General features: G+C 39.7%; 1 protein-coding gene across 14 annotated transcripts in view; it reads left to right on the forward strand.

Annotated features, from left to right (window-relative positions):
* Positions 1-23,897, forward strand: part of SOX6 (SRY-box transcription factor 6) — a 532,213-nt gene that overhangs the window by 246,585 nt on the left and 261,731 nt on the right. For all 14 annotated transcript variants that reach the window (XM_059722632.1, XM_059722633.1, XM_059722642.1 and 11 more), the window contains one exon: positions 19,367-19,456. In XM_059722632.1, coding sequence (XP_059578615.1) covers positions 19,367-19,456 — 90 coding nt within the window. The remainder of the gene's footprint in view (positions 1-19,366; positions 19,457-23,897) is intronic.

Raw genomic sequence — 23,897 nt, forward strand, 5'->3', positions numbered from 1 at the left:
ACAGGCTCCAGCAGTGTCCTCTGCTATCTTTTGTTTGAATTTGCTTGACATCTCCACTGGAGACCCTATTTGTATTGGATGTTCAGGTCCACTGTTTTGCTGTGAGCTGTTATAATGTATTCTATGGCCAATTATTTTTTCCAAGGACATGGAGACTTCAAGGCCAGATAACAATTCTAACATGGATGCCACATTAGACTACAACTCCAGAGTTGTGAAGATTAAACATAAAATCATCTGGGCATATATGGATATGCTGGGGAAAGAAGAAGACATAAGTAGCAGAGCTTTTTGGGAATAATCCATCGGATTATTTTGTGTGTGTGGGAAGGGCTTGGAGGGGGGGAGTGCAATTTTAAACAACAACTTCCTGGCTTCCTGACTGCCTGGACAGCTCTTACCAATTTCATTTTCTCCAGGCAGGAGGATTGTGGGGAAGGCAGGGAGGCTGAGCATCCTGGCTTGGAACAGAACTTTTTGTCAAAAACATTTTGTGGAAATGGATTTACATTTCCTGACTGCTCTGAGAGGGAACCTTATTCTCACGTTATGCAGCTCAAGAGAACCACGTTGTGATGCACTTCTAGTGCTCTCCTGAGAGGAAGGAGGACTAGTGCCAGCCACCCCTCTGTTGCCTCCAACTTGAGGCCCTTCATGTCTGTCTGCCATTAGTCTGCCATTTGCATTAGGCACTGAAGGGATGCATCGTCTTTTATTAATGTAGACAGGAACACTTTGTTCGGCTGCTTTCCCTTTGTTGCCTTTCCTTCTATCTGTGTCTAATTCCATACTTATCCCAAGGATAACTATACACTAAGAGCCCTATCCTGAAAATACTTGTGAGTAGTCCCAGTTAGTGCATGTGAGCAGTGCCAGTTACTGTTACCGTGCTTGTGAGTAGTCCCAGTTACGGTTACAGGTTCCAGTAGCATTCACCATCGTATGCAGAAGAAATATCTGTTCCAACCAGCTAAGCTTTCCTACTGAAGAAGATAAAAAGAGGAATTTCTCTGCATGCCTGTTGTTTTCCATTGTAGAGAAAGTATTTTGAATAACATGTTACCAGTATCTTATGTTAAGTGTTTGGTTTTCAGGAGCTATCTTTGTTGGAGACAACACTGCCTGCTAAATTCTGTGTTATCGCGTGTCAGAAACCAAACAAACAAACAGATAGAAAACGGCCTTTTGAGTTAGGTACTCATCCTCTATGCAAGTTAAAAAGGACAATTTACTAATGTTTTCTGCAAACTATGGTATAGACTTCTCTTTTCTGGTTACATAACCATGAATAGCAAAGTAATAGTGTGTTAAGTGCTTGAGTCCTTATGGAAGTAACTTTAGTGGGAGACTTAACTGCATCATAAAGCTCATTAATTCCAAGTAACTTATTTCTGGTAGAATTAAAGACACTCATTGTTTATTTTTTTGTTTAAAGAAATGAGCAACAATGGTAACCATTACCATTGAGGTATCCATGAGTATTATCTGTAAACATAGAATCTAAGGAGGCAAGTTCACTGAGAGAACACAGCTGTCAAACAAAGTCACAATTAAATAAAATGAACATCCTAAAATATCAGGACAAATTGATCAGCTCTGAATTTGGCCTGTCATTTGTAGTCTAGAGACAAATTTTAAAGGAGGCTGTAATGTGTGCATGTGGGTGTCGGACGAGGAGGGAGAGAACCGCCCCCCCCCATATAAAGGAATAATTTATGTGTGATAATATTGATAATTTGGTGCATTGATGAGCATTTTGATGTGAAACCTCTTATTTAAACACTTATATTTTAGGGGCCAGGCTCCATTAAAGCCTTCTTTGGATCTTTAGTCCTTGTTATCTCTGTTCGTTAAATGATAGAAGTGTTTCCAGGAAAAATATCTTTGTAACGCTCTGTATAGTTGATGTTCTGATTCCCAAGTCATTTTTGTCAAATTCTCCAGACTTGGTAGCCTAGGAAAAGAATAATTAAATGGGACATAAGTGTGTATATATGTATGTGTGCAAGGGTGTGTGTATGTGTGAAAGTAGGGTTACCATATATCCAGGTTGCATGGTCAGGCTGGTGGCACTGGAGCCAGTGCCTTTGCTTGCAGGGGAGGGGTGACCAGGAGATGCTGCAGGGCTGGGGGGAACAGGGGGCTGTGGGTCAGGAGTGAGGGGCACTGACAGGGCTGGAGGGGCTGTGGCTTGGGAGTAAGGGGCAAAAGTGGGGGGTAGGGACTGGATGTTTGGGAGTACAGGGCACTGGCAGTGCTAGGGAGCTGCAGGTTGGGAGTGAGGGGCACCAGGAGGGACATGGGGCCTGTGGTATTGTGGGTTTGGAGTAAGGGGCAGAGCACCAGCATATCACTGCTTCCCCACAGTTATATACCCCCCCAACAGGTGTCCTCTCTTTTGAAACTGGAAATATGATAATCCTAGTGCATGTGGTTGTAATTGGTATAGAGCAGGTATCTCAAACTCTGATTTCCTGGGCCAGATGCAGATCTCGCAGTGGCACCTACATAGGTGGCAGCAGGGTGCATGGTGGTAGCAGGGGGTGGTAGCTAAGGGAAAGGCGGTTGGCTTACCCCCTTGTCATCAACATGTATCTCCAGTAGAACTTCATATATGGGATTTTGGCAGCAGATCCCATCCTCAAATTCCCAGCCCCACTCGGAGCCCTGTGGACAGGTGAAATGAAATGGCTCTACAAGCCAGATCGTACCTGTGGGCCAACACTTCAGTATACGACCATCCAGACCCAGCTTTATCAAACGCAAAGGACCGTTTTTCTGTCCTGTGAGCGCATTCTGCTTTGTGCAGGGGGGGAGGGGGTTAGATGTAAGGGTCAGGGAATTGCTTCCAGCTTCATTCTCTGAAGGTCTGCCTCAATCTTAATGCATCTGAGGTCAGACAGGAGATATGTTGCTATAGGGGAATGTCTGCCAGGGAATTACTTTGTCATGTCTCTGACATGCACTTTGCTCCAAAGAGTGACTGGCACAGGGCCTGATCCCTCATGTCATCTCTCCCTCCCTCCCTTTTCTCCCTTCCCCTTCCTCCCTTCCCTGTCCCCCCTCCTCCCCATTGATGTTCAGCAGCACACTTTTGGGCTCAACGTGTATGGTCCTTAAAACCATTACTGTTGAGAGTAAGATCATGTCATGGAGGGCATCTTCTGATTCTTAGTTTTCTCAATAGCCATTCTTAACACTGGTTCTATTCTGGCGCTTTTCTTATTTCCCACTGCTGAAGGATTTTAGTGACATAGCACTGTACAGGAACATATGAAACCATGATAGTATTGTGGTTCCCTGAGGGTTCTAACCAGCATCTGTATGAGAGACATTTAGAGGGATAGTAATAATTTATAGAATTATATTAATGGATATAAAATCAGACCATGGCATGGTAGAGGATATGAAGTTTCATGTGTATGCATAACCAATGTTCAACTATGGGGACGAGGGGAAAACTTCCATTGAAAGCATGTTTTCCTATCAGTACCCACTGCAGGGATTCATGCTCTGAAGCAGTTGGTTCTAGTCACTGCTGAAGTGACCATCAGATTCAATAAAAATTGGCATACATGAATGAGAAGAACTGAACAACAACTTTTATTGTGGAGCAGTAGCCAAGACTGTGCAGACCTTTTCTCTCTCTCTAACTAGTTAGCTACTTCCTGACTCAGGGACCATATCTTAATTCCCAACTTCCTTAGTCTCCTATGTTAGGGAGCATCTTTAAATTATAACTAATATCACTACAGCTGTAAAATGAAGGCTGGTTCAAAGGTCTCATCCAGAGCTGCCATTCTTCTATGTCTGGAAATCTCAAGAATAGCTGAATGCAATCTCAGTGCTTTGTAATATTTGCTGTAATTTTCTGACTTGTTTATTATTGTGCCATTAGGGCCTGATTGACCATTGCTTTTCACTTCATACAGATATTTACACCAGTACAAAGTGAGTGTAAAAACACCATCAAATGATCATGGAAAGATTTGATGCTCACTTGTACAAATAACAACATGAGATAAAGGAAAACTGTGAATCAGGCCTTTGTAGGGGTTTTATTTCACAGTTGCAAATGTTCAACAAGACCAAGGAATATTTGTTGGAAGAGGGGAGATTTATTGTCTTTGTACCAAAGTTCGTGTTTACGATGGTGTTTAAAAGATAATAAACCCATTAGGGAATTACTTGTTGCTGAGGAAGTTAATACATTATTTGTTATGAAATCAAAACGTTCAGGTAGACAATAACTAGATGTTATCTCATCTAGGGTGCTGTTAGAATTGCTGTTCCTAAAAATAAAGATTTTTTTCTTAATTGTTTTTACTTTCCTAGAACAGGCCCAGCCAAACTGGAGTCTTTTCTGAACTTGGGAAACTAGAACAATCTAATTTTAGAGCTTTAAATAATTCAAAGTGAATAAAGTGTTCATGAAATATATTGGCAGCAGTGGGAACTGAAATTGTCTGTCTGTCACAGAACATGCTAGGCCAGTACACATTTTCGTATTTCCTTTTCTGTAGATAAAGTCATGTTGTCTGTTGATCTTTGGTCTCTCCAAATTAAACATCAATGGCTGCTGAGAGATGTGAAAAAAGTGCTTTACTGGAGGAGGTAGTTTGGCTGGAAGGGTTTACTGGAAGAGTTAGTTTGACCAAGCTCCCCAGCATCTGTTTAGAACAGGTACTTCACCAGGGCTTTTTGGCACTTTTATCTAAAGCTGATTCAATCGCCTATTAGATAGAAGTGCCAAAAAGCCCTGCTGAAGTGCAGAACCTATACAGATGTTGGGTGAGCTGGGTCAACATAATGCAAAGCCTCTTCTGGGCATGTGCTGTGCTTTCCATGAGGTGCATCAAGGTGAAAACAAAGTGCTGGGTTTTTTCACATCTGTAAGCACCCATTTTTTTAATGTTTGTTGAGAGGGTGCTTTGTATGATGTAAATACTTATAGGTAACAAAATTAACCAAGTCCAATAATTCATCCTGTGTTATATTAGGCCACTGAGTTCCAGATGGTTATAATTTTGACCACTTATGACTTACCAGTAGTATTTAGAGGTCCTAGTCAGAATTGGGGTTTCATTGTGTTACCCATAGTACATCCATATGTAGTGATAAAAAAGCTCCAATCTCTGCCCCAGAGAACTTACAGTCTGATTATATGATAAAAGAAAACAGGTGGACCCATGATGGGGGGAAAACTAGGTAGCAGTGAGTGACATTTTTTGTCATGTTTGGTATAAAGTGCAGCAGTCAGAGTATACCCACAGCCTAGCCATGCCAATGGTGGTATAAGTTGCATATGGCCCATAAATAAATATTAAAAAAGGTGGAAGTAACAGAGATGTGTAACTTATGGTGTTTTGGACCTGTCTTTCTCTCTCTAATGCTCTCATCTTCATCTTGTACTGGAGATGCAAATGGAGGCCCAAAACCTATCAAAATAGAGGCTAACTTTACACATCATGATTCATCCAGTTTAATTCCTTTGGACTCCTCAAAGTGTGTAAAGTACCAGGACAGGGCTTGTATTGCAACCCTCAGGAATCTGGGAACATTATTGATTGTGAGATACCCAAATGGAGGAGGTTCAAGGCAATAATGTCAAGACAGAAATCCCACTCAGTCCTTTTGTGATATAAAGCTACTGAAAAAGCAACAAAGACATAAGAACACGACAGGTTCAGTCCAACTTTAACCCATGCTAGACAATCCAACATTTCCATAAATACACTGAGAATCAGGCAGTGTCTCTCCCTGTTATGTGTAGCTACTGTCACATTTAAACATTGACAGTGACGGCACATAACATCAACTTCAATGAAACTATGAAAATTTACACCAGCTGAGAATCTGCCTCATTAGCTGAATGCATTCAGAGCTATGCATTTAGTAAAACAGATTGATAATATATTTCTTGTAAATTTTTCTTTTCTCAAATGTATGGATCAGGTGTACCTTTATGAAAATATTTGTTATGGCGCACTATAGCTATAGTAAATTTTGTACATAGGGTTTATATGTGCACAGACTATGCAGATTTAGAAACAATTCAGCAGGACTTTTCAAAGTAGTAAGTCTTTGTAAGAATCAGTCCTAATACTTTAAATGTAGTATCTGGATTTAACTTCTTCCCAGTAAATGTCAAGATAGATATGCCAGCATTAAGGAAGAAATATAACACATGTACAGTAAATTTTGATATTGCTGTAATACATTTTCAGGAGCTGTGTTAAATCAGGGTTTACTGAATGTAGTAGGAATCAAATATGTACCTCTTTACACCATTGAATATATTTTAAGTTGAAGAAACAGTATCATCCCGTCATGATATTCTGAACAGTTTAACATTCTAACTAGGATATTTCTCATTGTGACCTGTGCTTCAGACTGGATACTTCAAATGACAGAACAATCTTCTGCTTTCGAAATTACTGTGATGGTGTGAAGTTTTTTAATGGTCCCAGAAAGTAAGGCGAGAAAAAAACCGAAATAATCCCTAAGCAATTCAGTTTTTGTTAGATTGTTTTACATTTGGATAAAGACTGTATCTTAAAATAACATTAATCTCAAGACCCTATATGGATTTTCAGCCACAGAGTCTCATTAACTTGCTTGGGATTCATGTAGTTAAAATTCATCTAGTTAATTTAAACCATGATGAGTAAGAGTGTGGGTAAATCAACAAAAGCAAAGAAACCTTAATGTTTAAAAATGAAAATTTGTAAATTACCTCTGTCACTTGCAATATTGTGCTCAGTGGGTGGATCTACATTAGACATTTTACTACACGTGCACATGCTTACTGCACAGTAAACCTTGCTGATCATGAGTAAATTTGCCACCTACAAATGCAAGTAGCAAATTTACTTGCAATTACTAACTATGCAGTAATGGGCGTGTAGATGCCTGACTGGGAGCTAATCTGCTCCCATTCAGCTGACCACCAGGGGGTGAGAGGTTGCTCCCTGCCCCTGGGAGCTGCCTGTTGCTGGGCTGGGCTAGACCACCAGAGTCCGGGCATGGACTATGTCCCTCTGCCCCAGCAGCGGCATGCTCCAAGCCCCCGGCTTCAAGATCACAATCGGGGAGCAGGGCTGGGAGATCCTTATTTCCCAGTGCTAGCTCTTCCATCACAGGGCCAACATTGGGAGATCCTTATCTCCCAGCCCAAACTCCATGGTCATTGAACTCGGGATGGGAGATAAGCATTTCTCAGCACCAGCTCTGCAACGGTGGAGCAGGTGCTTGGAGATAAGGATCTCCCAGCCTGAGCCCTGCAACTGTGGAGCTTGGACTGGAAGATGAGGATCTCCCAGTGCCAGCCCTATGATAGCGGATGTGGCACTGCGAGATAAGGATCTCCTAGCACTGGCCCTGCAGTCGCGGAATTGGCCCTGGGAGCTCCCTGCTGATGCTCCCTGCTGACAGGGGTGGGTGTATCAGACTGTGGGGGTCAAGTGCAGCAAACAGTCACAGACTGTGAAGGGGCAGAGGCTTCTGCGCTGGAGTCATTCTGTGTTGGGAAAGGAAAACGCGTCATGGAACACTGAGAATATCTGCTGTGCCACTGGGAGTGCAGGACCAGCCGGAAGTATCCTGGAGTCTTGTTCCTGCTGGTCTGTGATTAATTCCAGCTTGTACAGAATGGCCGGCATCCAGCAGGTCCATTGTTTCCAAATGTAGCCACTTCTGGCAGCTACATTTTAGATAAGTTTCTGAAACTTTGGTGCTACATGGTAAATGTGCCATACAATACATGCAATCACATCCAGTGCCCAAGTTAAACAAGTTTTAATTTTGCCGTCAGCTACTTTGCCCTAGAGGTTTGCTATTTGAGATGGTTTTTCAGAGTACAGGGCAATTCATTTGATACATTCAAGCATAGCTGCCCCTGAATTTAAGTGAGGTGGGGTGTGCTAAGTGCTTCTACAAATATGGACCCAGATATGTCATTAGATTGGGCACCTAGATAATGAGGAATACTCAATTCATGACAAGCCTAGAAAGTTTGGTTTAAGAGATTTAATCAACAACACTTGGGAAGTTTGAGACAGGATGGGATAAAATCTAAGTCTTCTGAGCAGCATTCATGTGCCTTAACTATGAGACCATCCTTTCTCTTCCAACAGCTTCTGGCTTCACTCACCATACATCTCCTGACTTTTGGTACAAGTGAGGCAGGTGTTTGATAGACAACAGCCTTCTTTACTACACAATAGGGGTGTGCAAAGTGGGCCCAATTTCATTCAGATTTGGCCTGAATCAGGGACAGTGATTCGATTAGTTGATTTAGATCACTGTCTCCAGTTCAATTTGGCCAAATCCAAATTGGTAGGTTTGATGCTGATTTGGAGAATCAGTGATTCAGACATAGGCACAGCTTTAAAAGTTTTTTCTACATACTTTGAGGTACCAGGCATGGCTTGTGATCACTGAAATGCTGGGGCACATGGACCATCCCACAGGAGTGCGGGGGAGCCCTCCACGTGTTCGACGGTGAACCCAGAAGTGGACTGAAAGTACTTCCAGTCCACTTCCGCGTCTGCTGGGGGGTGAACCAGGCCCCCCTCCCCCCCCACCACCCTGGCTCAGTGATCAGCCAAAGGGAGACCCTGGTTGCCCCCCTAGACCCAGGAGGCACCAGTTGCTAAGCTGGCGGGGCACAGGGGGACTCCCCGTGCGCTCCCTGGCTGGCCTGGAAGGGGATCGGAAGTGCTTCTGGTGCACTTCTGGGTCTGCTGCTGAGTGCTCTGGGGAGCCCCCTGTGCTTCTGTGGGGTACTCTATGTACTCCAGCATCACAGCATTCACGAACCCCTGCTACCTAGAGGTATGTAGAAAAAACTTTTAAAGCTGTGTCTGTGTGCAAATCTTTCCGAATCTCTCCAAATCGATTCGGAAGTTTCCAGTTTGATTTGGAGAGATTAAAGGGTCCTATGATTCGATTCAGATTTGGAGATTCAGCCACCGAATCGGGCCAAATTTCCGCCAAATTGGATCAGGGACCGAAGCGTCGCACAGCCCTACTACACAACCCAGCTTCATCTCCCTAACAGGTACGTCCTGTGCATTGAATGCAGCCACGGTTTTATGAAAATAATAGTATGTGATCTTACGTTAATAGGACTGTGTCAATTATGCATTCACACAAAGGGCTGAAATAAGGTTTCATTGACAGCATGTTCTAACTTTGGAATGCTTGACTTTGCAACTTGAAAAATATCCTATTAGCAGTTTACTTTGTGTGTATGTGGAGATAAAAATTACAAGCATCCCTAAAGGTATTACAATTGTATTTTTTAAACTTTTTTTGCTGGTTTATAGTGAATCTTTTATTCTTCCTGAAATAAGCATATATATAAGCATGACAAGTAGCTTGGTGTTTATATGATTTATAAACCTTTTTGAAGTTTTGTATGCTAAACCTGGTTCAGGACACCCTGTGACATTAGTTAAGGAAAGGATTGCTTGTTTTATATTTCAGCAACAATATTCCAGTGAAAACGTTAACTCCTGTAAAACTGATTTTTTAAATCAAATTATTGCTACCTCCTAGAAGGAACTACATTGTCTGCCATGGAGACCTTGGGAAATGGTAAATAACGATGAGATTCTAACAATTGTTTTCATTCCTTCACATCCTCTTTTGAAGTCATTTCAAATCAAGAGCTTATTATTTTGCTTTCTCTTCATTATTTTTTTCATACAAAAATCGCTTAGGGCATTCTATTAATGAAAAAAAATCTCTTTGCTATGAAATTATTTTAATTTCAAGATATTTTGTTTTAATTTCAACCAAGAGTAATAGCTTTTATGTACAATAAAAAAAATTCTTCAAATCATTTCACAACTTTTAAGAGTGTTTTATTAGACTAATGAATGGAATATATTTGGAGGAAGAAAATAAGGCTCTTTTGAACATCACTTTTTACTCATTGATAATCTGGTGGCATGGCCAATTACTAGAACTTCTGTGGAAAACTTATTGGTTGAGTGATAGCCTAGCCACCATTCTGTGTTTTCCCCAAAATCCTTAAAAATAAGTGACAAATAAGTATACTTTGGTATCACACATATTTTACCCCTTCCTTAGCTCTGATTGCATTTGTCTTTCCTAACACCTACATCAAACCTTTTGTTTTCATCTCACAAAATTTCTACTTTTCTAAAAGAGTGAAAAGAATCGGCATATGAGCTCCAGTATATTAAACAATGGGATTTACTTCTGTCTAGATTACTGGTTTGTCTCTCACCTGGTCATTACTATCTGTATCAATATGGTAAATTAAGTGAAATAGAATAGTTAATAGTGGTATATGTCTTAAATAATGCCATGTTATTAACACTAATCAGTACCCTTTGCTAGTTTCCACAGAAAGGGCAAGGATATGAATAGTGATGAAGATTGAGAGGGAAAGTAGGAGTGGTCTTTCCAAAGCTCTGAGGAAAGAGGAAAGAAGACTTGGTCTTAAGTATGGTTATTGCAATCTATGAACAATGACAACAGCAACAACAACATCAACAAAACCCCCAATCCCCTTTTCCCCCCAAACCCCTAAAAAACCCCAAACCTTTAAGAAATGGAAAAGAGGAAGTAGGATGGTTGACAACTGCTGCAAAATCTCTAATTAGAATAATGAGAATCATTTAATCATTTATGGTGTTTCAGAAAGTAACAGCAATTTCAAAATAAAATCCTTTTGTTTGTAGTGAATGGGAAACTACACAGCAGCAGGAAACACTGATGGTGGCATTCTTTAATGTACCCATTGTTTATGATTCTGTAGACAAGTGATGTGGTCCAGTAAATGATCAGTGCACACAAGTGGTTTTTGTCAGAATGGCCAATATTTTTTGAAACACCCTCAAATGTATGTCAATCCCAACAGTTTTCCTTGTCCCCTCATAAAAGTGATAACTATTCTCTGGATTGACCACACTGTACGTGGTGCTGGTTCAGCATGAAGGGACAGGGTGTAATCCTTTTTTTATAGAGCCCTAATCCCAAAGCCATAGAGTGAGGGGCCAGTCCCTGGGTAAAAGGGCAGGGTCTTATTCTTCACACATTCCCTCTCAAGTAGCTAGCATGTGCAGGGCCTGTGCTCATCTGATTTCTGGTCAGATGCTTTAAAGGAATTTTTTACTGGTTGCCATCAAAGGTAGTTTGGGTATCTAGAAGTAAACCAAATTCATGACCATTGCAGCCATTTACTTTTCCTTGTCTTTTCTCTCCACCGAGGGTCCAGGAGAGGATACTGTAAGACCTTAGCTTTGCACTAAAGAAAATCCCACTTGAACTGGAACAATTCTGGCCAGGTTTAAGATTCTACTGGAGTTGAGCAAAGCAGCAGAATCTTATATCATTTCTTGAATTTGATGATTATCGCTGAGTCAGTGTCATTATTGACAATGCTGATTTTCTCTACAAAGCTGAATATTTAGGCCGAGCAAGACAGACACATTCCCAAATCACTCCTTTCCATGCTGGTGAAGTTCATGCATCACAGAGAGATTGGTTGTGTGAGGTCATGTGGGTTGCTTAGATTAGTTTTGGGGAAAGAGTCAAAGAATTTAATCTCTGTACGTTGTAGTAATAAGATGGTGAAAAAATATTATAAAAATCTGCAAGGTTTGAGGGGCATAGCTTTGCAGGTGGAGGTGAATTGTTTAGGGCTCAAACTAGGAAGATGGTGTGAAACAGAATAATTAGGCTGAATATCAAGAAGAATTTCAACTTTATTCAAGAATAAAACTGACTTCATTGGAGCTGTGCTGATATACTCAAGCAGACAAATTGGCTTAGTATATTTTTCCTTTTCAGTTTGAATAGAAAAGTAATCAGGAGGTGTGCAGAGAAGGGCTTGGAGTCAAGGGAATATAGGAAAATCTCAGGTTTTTCCTGTACTTGAAGCCTTCAGACTATACCTGGTAGCAACACAGAATGCCCCTCTCTCCCACAAGTAAAAGATGGTACAAATCTTGTTGATTGATTTACTTCGGCTAATAAAGTATGTAGTTGACAACAGCAGAATAGGCATATAATACTCCTTTAAAGTCACTTTAGGTAAGCGTTTGCTCAAGAGCTACAAGTAAATTGTACCCCCCACCTATTTCATAGGTATCTGTGATTGCTGTTGTATAAAGTCTTGGACTATCTCTTACCAGCATTTAATGTTCCTTTGGAAGGTGAATGAGAGGTACCTGCACTTGGGGAAGAAGGCGATTATACAAAATCTGCTGTATATGATCATTGTAATACAAATAATAGAGCGATACATATTTCAATGAATAAGGCAATCTAATAGTAAACTACTCATCATAATGGAAGGGGAACTTAAAATAGAAGAATGAAATGTACATGTAATGTTGACAGGCTTAAAAGATAGTTTTCGTCTGCTAATGTGCCAAAACATTGCATCTCAGCAGTTGCACTGACATTTCATAAAGCTGCTTTTGACATACACAGTGTATCGTCTAGTGCAATGCTCAGGGAATTAACATTTTCCTGGAGTAATCATATACAATTTAATGACCAAATAGTTCTGAGGCAATACAACTGGATTTCACAGGAACTAAATATATTTCTTCACACTGATCCTGCATGTTTTAGTTGAGCAGTCATTAGCATGTTTATAATAGTTCTAATTTAGCACAACATTTTCTGAATTTTATCCTTGAGTCATTTACAAATTGTTCATATTGAGTAAACAAAGGAAACAGATTGCATTTTATACTTAGTAATTTATCTGAAAGAAGAGGGGAGGGTTAATTGTCTGAAAGTTTTGCTCTGTTTGGGGAAGTGATTCTAGTCTTGCATTGCTTGGCACACAATGCATTTTTCCCTCTGTTCTGGGAAAGAAAAAAAAAAAGAAAAAGAAATGGAGGAGTGAGTAAAATGAAAAATTAGGAGCAGGACAAGGTTGGCCACTCCCAGATGGGAGTGTGGAGCAGAAATGGAGCTGGCACGAGATTATCTAAAACAGTTGGTGCATTCCTTAATGATCAAGTGCTTGAGAAGTCCAGCTCTCTCTCACAGAGCATCTGTGTTGATGTTTATATCAGTGCCCTGCTGTATGGGAAAAGCATGCTTTCTCTTGTTGCTTTTCTAAAAATAGCGTGGAATATAGCATTGTATGAGTTATTTTAGGAGAACAAAAACATTTGCAGGGTTAAAGGTTTTGCTTTTTAATAAATAAATAAAAATAAAGGTCAGAACTGCATCTTGGACTATTCTTTACATAGGGGGCATTTGTAATGTGCATTTCTTTTTTTATCTTTTTTTATGCATCAAGCCGTTCACTAGAGATTTGAACTCTGTTGAAACAAACCATTCTAAGCAGAACTGGTAAAGCCTGAAAACTTTTTTCAGTTTTTCAATTAGGCTCATACAGAAAGCGAGCCTGGAAATTACCTCCACTTAAAACACCAGTATTCACATTTGGAAAGCCTGTTGTTTTATGCAAGAGCTAGACCAGTAAGGGAGCACATGTGAATTCAGAGTAAAACCACATTTTAATGCCTAATTATTTTAGTGAGCTTGGAGAGTTTTAATTAAAAGTTAAGAGAGCTCTCCAAGCTCTTACAGTTCTAATTTTATCATATTGTGGAAATCTTGTCACCGTGTAAAAAATGTGCAGCAGTTTGCAGATTCATTTGGTTCGTTTTCCTAAGCAAGATGACGGGATAGGTAGTCAAATGACAACTGGACGTCCATTGTTGCACTTATGAGAGAATTTCTACTTATGAACTTGGTCGTGGAGGTTATTTTATTGTTGAGCTTACAACAGTTTGTTCACATTAGAGGGCCATTATTATTGCTTATTTGTTTTTGTTTTACAGTAATACCTGGAGGGTCGTTCCATCCAGGATCAGGGCCCTATTTGTACTAGACACGCTACAAGCCCATAGTGAGATACGATGTCTGCACCAGAGAGGTCACAGTCTAAAGACTCAAGACAGACAAAAGCTGAGCTGGAAGGAAAGTAGAACCACAGGGGAGGTGAAGCAATTGGCCAGAGTCACATAGCTGGTCAGTGGCAGAGCAAAATTTAGATCCTAGAAGTGAGTAATAAGCATCTGCAACTTATAATAAGTGTTATCCAAGAGATCAGTATTTTTTCTGCTTCTAAAATAATATTTGTCCCAATTACTGTATTATTTATGTTTGCATGGCTGTCAGTATTGCACTCTGCATTCCAACTGACTGTTGAAGGGTTAATAAACCGACACAGTCACAAAATGTTGGTCAAAAAATCAGTGCACTGGCTAGCTAAAAGTCTCAAATGCCATATTTTTTAATTTTCTGTTATACTGTGAAAATTAATTACACTCAGACAGAAATGTGGAAATTGACAAGGATGAGATGCGTGTCCTTTGACCTACCATCCTAGTGAAGTAAGATTGAAACCCAGCTACTTCTGGAGAAGAGGCAGTGGTACAACATTGCAACTATTTATACTGAGCCTTCTGGCTGTTTTTTGATTAGTTCTGTATTGTTACTGTCACTTCTTTTAGTTAAAGTTTATTGAAAGAGAAAAGGATAATTTGTATTTGAAAGAAGACGAAAAGTAACTATGGCAACAAAGGCTCTATTTTAGTAACATTACACAAACTTTACATCCTTGCATTAAAAAGAATAGATAGCACCACTCAGCACTCAAGTTTATGATAGTCATAGTTAAATGATATATTTTTTATCAAATCAACACTGTAAATGTAAAGCCCTTCATTTCTGTTTGAATTGGCACCAAATTAAAAACAAATTCTTTCAAAGTGAATTAAATTTATCCTGGAGCTTCTTCCTTTAATCCTGAAATATTACAGTTTGCATTTAATTTTAATATACATGTTACCAGGACTGAGGACCATGAAATTTTAAAAATAATATATAGCAATGCTAAGTAGTTCTTTATCTTAAGGAAATCTAGAGGGCAGGGAATTCACAAAAGGCATGTAATCAAGCTGTTGTTGGGCACAGTGATAGAACAGTTAGTCAAAGGTGCAAACAAACTATGCACACATATTAAATCCAATCACCAAATAATAAAATCTACTTCATTGTTTGTATAACTAACACTATTGTGGATGAATTTAATAAACCTGCTGGCTATTAGTTTAAAAGTCAGTAGCACGTGACAACCAATAAGTAAAATCAATTATGTTGTTTAAAAAAATTAATCTTGCATTATAATTGTGAATCTCAGTGGTTTCTGAATTACTTTCTAGGAAATACCAGTACTGCATAATATGAAGTTTTGTATATTATTGTTGTCATTTTGGTGTCAGGTCCTTGTGAGTTACTCATCATGGACCAGTGAAATGATATTTTCAACTTGGAAGTCAAAATGTTTGAAGGGACATTAAAAACTTGGAGAAGATGCTACCTTGTTCGGGTTTGGGGAAAAAGTAAAAACTACTTCCATTTTTCCATTAATATTTGAGTTGTGATAGTACCTAAGAGTCCAGTCATGGACCAGGGTGCTGTTGTGCTACGCATTAGAAAAATGTGTCACGTTTATTGTTGACTGAATTATATTTCTGTATTGTTTATGCACTTGTTGTGCATTTGCAGTCATTATTAATAAATCAATGTGCTTTTGTCTTCTGTCACAATGTAATCTATGTATTCAAAAAGAATTGTATGCAAACAAGTCATGTTTTAGAACTCATATCAGTAATAATTATCAGCTTGCAGTATTGTAACATGTTTTGAAAGGAGCCTATTATAAAAGAAATAACAAGGCACTGCAAGGTAGTAAAAGCAAGACAGTTCAGTTGATATGGGTGTTATAAATATGCCACTGTGTACTATAGTGTTTTATTAAGTCTCAGAAACTCAAAGCTGATTTGAAATAATAATGTCTGACAGTGCAGGGCTTTGAAGTTTTGCTGCTGTACTCTTACATTTAGGCTTTCTTTTATGTATGACTTTACCATAAAAAACAAACACACACACATGGCATGAATGCTTTCCTCATATCTGTGTTTCAAAGAAAGTAACGAGAGGCTACTTAAGTAAATTAAAAACAATCTGAAACTACGTGGATGGATGTAGGCCGTTGTAAGGTCATACAATACTCTGGCAAGCTAAAGCTGGGGTTGCTCACTTGTTGCGGACTGTGAGACTGGAATCAAGAGAGAGAGACAGGGAGGAGGGGCAAAAGCTATCCTTGATAGGAACAAGATGACTTTCATTTAGTCAGAAGAACTTAAGAGCTTGGCTGTGACAGCTAGCACACTTGTTCTTCATCACCAGTCTTGAGACAAAGAGCTGCATTCCATCCATTCCATGACTGATTGATTACCCAGTGGACTAATGTTAATTGTTTTTGTCAATGCGTTGTCATAATTGGGAGATCCTTTTCATCTTAGTCCTAGGACTAGTAGGGGGATGGGTGTGGAGAGGGGAGAAAGGAGGGTGCTTTGTACCTTGTTTTTAATTTTTGCTCATTTACCTTTTGCCTCACACTGAGTGAGAATCCTGCAGTATTTAAGCCCCCTGCTACACAAATAAAATGCTTAAAAGTGATGAGGTAGGCAGTAAATAGGTGACATTCACAGTGTGTGTGTCCAGAATCTGGAATAGACTCCCCCCAGAGGTGGTGCAAGCACCTACTCTGGACTCTTCCAAAAGACGTTTGGATGTTTATCTTGCTGGGATCATTTGATCCCCTCAGACTTCCTGCCTATGGCAGGGGGGCTAGACTCCATGATCTCGCAAGGTCCCTTCCAGCCTCTAATGTCTATGAAATCTATGATGGTGCAATGCAGGCCATATTACTGGTCCGGGGCTGGTCTGCAGGCCAGGTTCCAGCACAGGGCTGGCTTGTGGGGTTAGTCCATAGGTGCAATTCGACGCCCTAAATACTATTGTGTGTGGTTGAATGAACCCCACACGTGGTCCAGTCTTGGACACTGGATCCAGTCACGCACTGGCCCAACCCCATCAGTTGGATTTAGCCACGTGCTGGCCCAACTCTGCATGCCATATCTGGCCATGGAGTGACCCTACACACCAGTCCCACTCTGTCCTGGCATGATGTAGCATAGAGAGCCCATCCAGCCCCTTGGGCTCTCCACAGTTCCGGAAATTTTACAACACGGGAGTGGCAATTAATAGTCACCATCCTGAAATTCATTCATGTGTATGCAAGGCCAAGGGATAGAAATACTTTAATTTCAAGTTACTGATAAACTTTTCCATTAACTGCATGTCCAATCTAAGATGCTTCCAGTGAGTCTGGTGATAATTTAAAATGCTAGGAGTTACGCAGATTGCTCCCACTAACTGCAAACCTTCAGAAATAACAACAACAGCAGAAGCAGCAGCAGTAGTAATAGTAGTGAAACCTCCCAGTCTTCAGCTATCTCATGTAATTTCATACCTTTGAAGTTACACAACAATAAAATGTAATTTTCATGTTTGGTCATAAGTGTGATACAGCGAACTACACTACCTGTGCTGCTTAATGGCTTTTAAAGAAATACCATATAATTTTTTCCATCCAATTATTGGGAAGACTAAGAAAGCTTGTATCATGTAAGTTACATAATTATATTGAGATATGCAGATTGGTCCTCCTTTATTTATGTTCAGCCCCAATGGAATTTTTGAGAAATATACTTCTCTAAATGTATTAATTACAGATATTCTTTACAGAAAATAGGAAAATAAGTGCTTCAAGAATTAGTATTTTCTCAACTCGGAGATTATATAATTGTTTTTGATGCTATTATTTTTTTCTTTCTTAAACTGTTTAGTGTCTTATATTGAGGGAAAAATATCTTGTTGAAAAGGCATTAATACCCCAAACCTATGGCAAACATCAGAATAAACCCCAAAGGCTCTTCAAGAGGGTTCTGAAATTTTGGCAGGGGAGCAAAAAAGAAACATCTTTTAAACTGATACTGATATTACAAAAAAGAACAAATTATAATGTTCTGTTGGTAATTGATGGTTATTTGTTATTTCTTCTATTATCAGGCCAAACTCATAAAAGTATAAATGCTTGTAATTGTTAAAAATTAAATTGTTATTATATAACAAGTATTTTAACACTGCCTATTGCAACTTACAGCTTCTTAATTTTGTCTCTTTTATGGAAAGATATAATTAGTAAATAAATTAGCTTTTCTACTGAAATATTACTTCAAAAATACTTACAAGCTGTGTTGTCTTTCCAAGGAAGGTTGCACAGTGAAAATGTGTTGCAGTTAAAACTTTGATCTTTGATGGTTGTAGCTTCGTTTACTTGTAACTATTTTTTTTCACTTCAGGAAATTAACACATATTTGAAATACGAAACTTCTTAGTGTTTCATCAAACATAAGGCCCCTTTTCCCGCTTTAACTTCTCTTTATAATTCTCCTTTGTGTCTCCTTTCAATGCTTATCTCCTTTCTGACCATCTTTAGAATCCTTTGAGAAGGTACAGAAGGGGACCTGGAAATATTCAGCTACGTATAAAGTCTTTTCACTGAGCATTTGTAAATCTTGAGTAAATACTTTAGAGTAGAAAGATTCTGGATATGAGAGAGTCATTTCCTACCTTCATGATACTTTTTACAATTTGTTTTTAAAAGGTTACAAACAATATATGCATTACATTCAGTAGTCTTAAGGGGCTAGAATAGAGCTTTTGATTTCATTAAACATTTTTCAGCAGACATAAGATCTGATCACGATACACACGTTGGTACTTACTGAGGGTAAACACCCACATTTCTCATCAGTGCATTGACTTCAGTGGAAATTTTCCCAGAATAAGGCTTTGGATTGGGCCCCAAGTTTCAAATGTATTCTGAACTTCAGGACCTAAAAGCAAATCTTCTAGGCATGGCATACTGTTTATAGCATACTGAGGAAAACTCCGATTCTGTGAACATCAGAAATATAGACTGTTTTATGAATTTCATGGAGACATTATAGGAATTACTTTTGCATTGACATATGTATAAAATGGATTTGGGATGACACCGTGAGTCAAATTTCCAAAAAGAGAGTCTAAATCTTCATGTATAAGTTTGAGTATGCAATCATTTTCAAATAAAAAAGACAGAATATGTATATGCAGTGGCAATCTATGCATGTAAATTGGCAGTTAGCATACTTAAATTCTGGACCATTTTTCCTATAACTTAGATCCTTGTAAATCCATAGTAACTCCATTAACCTCAGTGGAGTTACTGTGGATTTATACTGAAGCCAATAAAGGCACTGTCTGGCCTTAATTACATACCTCCTTTTGAAATTTTGATCCGGATAAAATAGGTAGATAATTAAGATAGTTAAGAACAAATAAGGAGGCACATATTTTCATAATCCATAACTTTGTATTAAATACTTCATTTCCTTGTTAATAGACTCATCCTGCATGGAAAAGCTACTTTCTAAAGACTGGAAGGAGAAAATGGAAAGACTGAACACAAGTGAGCTCCTTGGAGAAATTAAAGGTATAGTATATCAGATATTTAAACTTGGTCATAATATAGGCACCTTAGCCTATCTTTTTGGGTGCTTCCTTTTGAGTAACAGTCATGTATGCAGAACAAAGAATTTCTTGTGTTTAAAAGCTAGTGATGAGCAAGAGTAAGAGTTTAGCACAAACTCCAGGTGTATTATATTAGTTCATTTACATTAGTTCTACAACTCAATGTTTGCAGAGAAAAGGAGAGAGAGAGAAAATATCCCTCAATAAAAAACATATTGGAGTTGCAGTATTTGGCACTGTTTTTCCCCCCAATAATATATCTTGAACATGTTATAGTGGGGGGCACCACATTCACATATTTTTTTAACCCTTTGCTTCAATAATCAACCCTTTGAAGCACGGTACTATGAGATTGATTATGTATTTATTTTTAATATTCATATTCTTCTTGGAAACGCAACAGGCACTCTGGATAAAATCCTGCCCCACTGAAGTCAATGGGAGTTTGCATTTTGTTGTGTATGTTTCTATGTTTGTTGTACTTGGGCTTTATTCAAAGTGGGACCCCTTTGCCAATAAAATAATTTGGAGAAAACTCAAATAGAGGTTACGTAAGGTGTTTTTATCCCAATCTATGTGATTCTTCAATTGGTTTTTTTTTTTGAAGGAAAATCAAGATGTTGTTGTTTGGGTTGGAAATTGGAAAGAAAATGTTTTTTACCCCCACTGTCAGCAGTTCTCCAAGGTATTTTAAAAAGGTATCCCAGTTACACGAGATATATTGTACAGATTTATTTCTGTTTATTGCTAAAATTTCATTAAATGAAAACTAAAAATATATGGGAACAATGATTTATATTCATCATGTGAATGAGTCCTCACTAATATTAAAACAAAAAGAGAGACTTTTTCTTATGAAAATTAATGCTTGTTGTTTTACCTTTACACCAGGAAACCAACTGTCCTGACATAGTTGCATTTATTATAGATATAAGCAGAAGGAAAACTGATTGTTTTGTAACTAATTTGTAATTGGTTCCATTAGCTGATACAATAATTATGTTTAGATGCTCCTTTTTTGGGTCTCTTTTGTATAATGGTGACATTTACACATGTATTAGGTAGGTGGAAAAGTCCTAATACAGAGTGACCGATAAAAATAAAATATACAGTTTTACCAAAATTTTCTATGCATGACAGCAATTAAAAAAATGCCAGAAATTATAATTTCAAATGTAAGGCTATTAAAAGCATTGTTGTCTGCTGATAACTAGGAAAGCACTGGGTACTAATTTGTCCATAAGTTGCACAATATAGCTACTAGGTCTGTGTGAAGCTTCAGGTGATGATTCGATTTGGGGGAGATTTGGCCCAATTTGGTGACTGAATCTCTGAGTCGAATCAGGGGACCAATTAAAAGGTCTGAATAGGTTTGAAGCTCTCCAAATCTTCTGAAAAGATTTGGAGAGCTTTGACAATTTGGACAGTCCCCAGTGGCTGCAGCAGAGAGCTTCAGCCGGACTCGGAGCTGGTAAGTAGGGGGCAGGAGAGGGGACCATGGGGGACCCCTGCCAGGTCCCATCCCCTGCCTGCTCCCCCAGCCCTCCTGACCCCCACCCACTTCCCCAGTCCCCCCGTGGCTGCCCTGCCCACCCCAGCTCCTGGTACTTTAAAAAAAAAGCCCTGACTCACTGGGTGCTGCTGGGTGTGGGGGGGTAATTCCCGCTGGCCCCCACTGCCCCATGCTGCATGGGGGGCTCTGCCATGAGCCCCACTATGCTCCCCCACTCTCCCAGCCCTGCCCCACAGTTGCTCTGCCCACCCCAGCTCTGGCCTTTTAAGAAAAAAAAAACCCGACAAAACCCTGGGACTCACCGCTCCTGCAGTGGCCTTGGGACTTTGGAGGGCTTGTGCAGAGCCCCCCACATGGTGCAGGGCAGCGGGGATTGCTCCCTGTCTGGCAGAAGCAATGTGTGTGGGGGATTTTCTCGGTTTTTTTCTTTAAAGGGCCAGAGCTGCAGCAGGTGGGGAGGCCATGGGGGGACTGGGGGAGCAGGAGGAGAGTTGGGGGCTCGTGCAGAGCCCTCCACACAGCATGGTGCAGTGGTGGGCAGTAGGGTTCGCCCACCTGCCTGGCAGCACCTGGTGAGTCGGGGCTTTTTTTCCCCAACTGCTGGGAGCTGGGTTGGGCAGGGCAGCCATTGCCATGCTGGGAGAGCAGGCGGGGGGTGGGCCTGGGTGTTTCGGAGATTTGGCAGCAGCAGATTCGGCTGAATTGATTTGGGACAGTGATTCGAATCACCAAATTGAATCACTGTCCCCTGAATTGGCTGAATCTGCATCCAAAGCTAATACTAGCCACTTTGCACAGGCCTAATAGCTACTCATTTTCCAAATGGAAACTACCTGTAGGCTTGTAGTTAATGAAATTTAACACAGGAAGAATCTCTGGCAGTGAAAATCTAAAATATTCCTAATTCTTCAATATGTCATAGAATGCTTTTTGATATACTAACTTTCATTTGCAACCACTCATTGGGGATGACATCCTGGTAGAGTTCACTTGGGAGTTCTTTTTTCCTTCTCATTCATGCACAAAGCTCACCTGTGCTTAATAGATCTTTCAGCCCAGGGTAGCTGCCTACTTTAGGTCTAAAGGAGAGTTTCCCATAGTCTGGCAATATTCCCATTTTAGGTAAATCACTTTGGTGCTAGTAGTCCTTCAGTTGATGTCCACAACTATACCATATGACACACATAAGTCCTACAGTCCTCTGAGAGAGACATCAGTCAATAGTCTCAGCTTACTGCAGCAGAAGTGACCATGAATTATGTCTCCGGGACACAGTACTTTAGGGACAGCTTTCAGTCTGGCTGCTCATAGCTACACTAGGCACTGTCAAGTACTCAGCAAAGCAGACTTACTTACAGGAGAATAGAGAGAGAGACCCATTCTGCTTCACACAGGTTCTCAGTTTTTGTCTTGGTCCTCTGCCTGGGCTGGTGGGATATATATTTTTTATAGGAAAAAAAGATTATTTTATCATTATTTCTGAGTTGTAAAGAATCAAGCCCATAGCATCATATTTTTGCCTCAGTGAGAATTAGATTATTGTTCATGCTTATATGTAATTATATGCAGTTGCCATGGCCAAGAAGAATATCTAGATGGGCATTTTGATCTTGTTGCAGAGTTGGATTTAACTGCATGATTTCCCAAGGTGTTATTCATATTTTTTCTCCAAGCCTCTGAGTCATGGCTACCCCACCCACCCTGGATGGGGGACTTAGCGGGGAGCTGCAAAACATCCTAAAATGCTGGGGGACTGCAAAATAACTTGTGCTGGGAAGGGATCTGGAACAGAAGTTCGATAGACTGGTCTAACCTAAACGGATTAAATCTGATACTATATCCATCCAGGTCTATTTTAAACGGGGGTCTGCTGTTTTGAAATCAGTCTGTGTGCACTGAACTGTTCTGGTACAGGTTTAGACTGGTTTCTGGTCACTTATACTAGCTTGTGTAATTTCTGTACCTAGCCCTAGATTTTTCTGATCACAGGGTTTATTTTTACAGTGCTAAATTCATTTCCAGTCAGGAGACTGTCACTAAAAGAACTGCTTTAGAAAACTTGCTCTGTTCATAATATTGTCTGGCTTGATTGCTTATTTGCTTCTCAATCATGGTGTTTAACTGGTTGATATTTCTGGCTTTTGTGCAGGATCCTCCTTTTATTCAATGTAAAGGTATGAAGCCATAAAAATACAATTTAGATCATTGGGGAGTGAAATCTGGATTATAAGAAACAGAGGTGTGGTTCTGTAGGGAGCTGCTCTTTGCACTGACTGTTACTGGGAGTTGTTTACTTTAGAGGGAAGGCGTTGTTCTAGTTACGGATAACCTGAGCACATCCTCTCCCTCTCCCTCTCTTTCTGCCTCTGCACAAGTGTCTCTGCATTCAGACTGGCATCTCGGTTGTGGGAAGGAGATTCACCTAGGCAGGGTTCCAGGAAAAAAGAAGTAAGGCGATTTGTACCAATAGCGCAAACTGTTTCTATTTCTGTTTGTGAAACACACAGATGAGAGAGAAGAAAAATTATTGAGCAACAGAAACAGATAAAGAGAATTCCCTTCTCTTGCATTTCCTTGTTTATTTATAATGATTATAGGTTTTTTTAATAAATCAAAGTATGATTAGAAACGATATCCATTTGTTAATGGAATGCAAACCTGTCTCAAGATATCAGACAGTGAAGTATTTGTTTTTCCCATAAGTGGAATTGTTTCTGTTCACAGTTCCTCTTGCATGGAGTGCCTGATTTGCAAAGGCGTGTTTTTTTCAGCCTCTTTATTAGGGTTTCAGTTATTGATAATGGGCCAGATACTCCTCTGAATTCCAGCCAAACAATCCATTGACTTCAGTAAGGTTGTATGGGTAGAACTCAGAGGAGCATTTGGCAGA

The sequence above is a fragment of the Alligator mississippiensis genome, chromosome 2 (assembly GCF_030867095.1).
Source record: "Alligator mississippiensis isolate rAllMis1 chromosome 2, rAllMis1, whole genome shotgun sequence".
NCBI lineage: Eukaryota > Metazoa > Chordata > Crocodylia > Alligatoridae > Alligator > Alligator mississippiensis.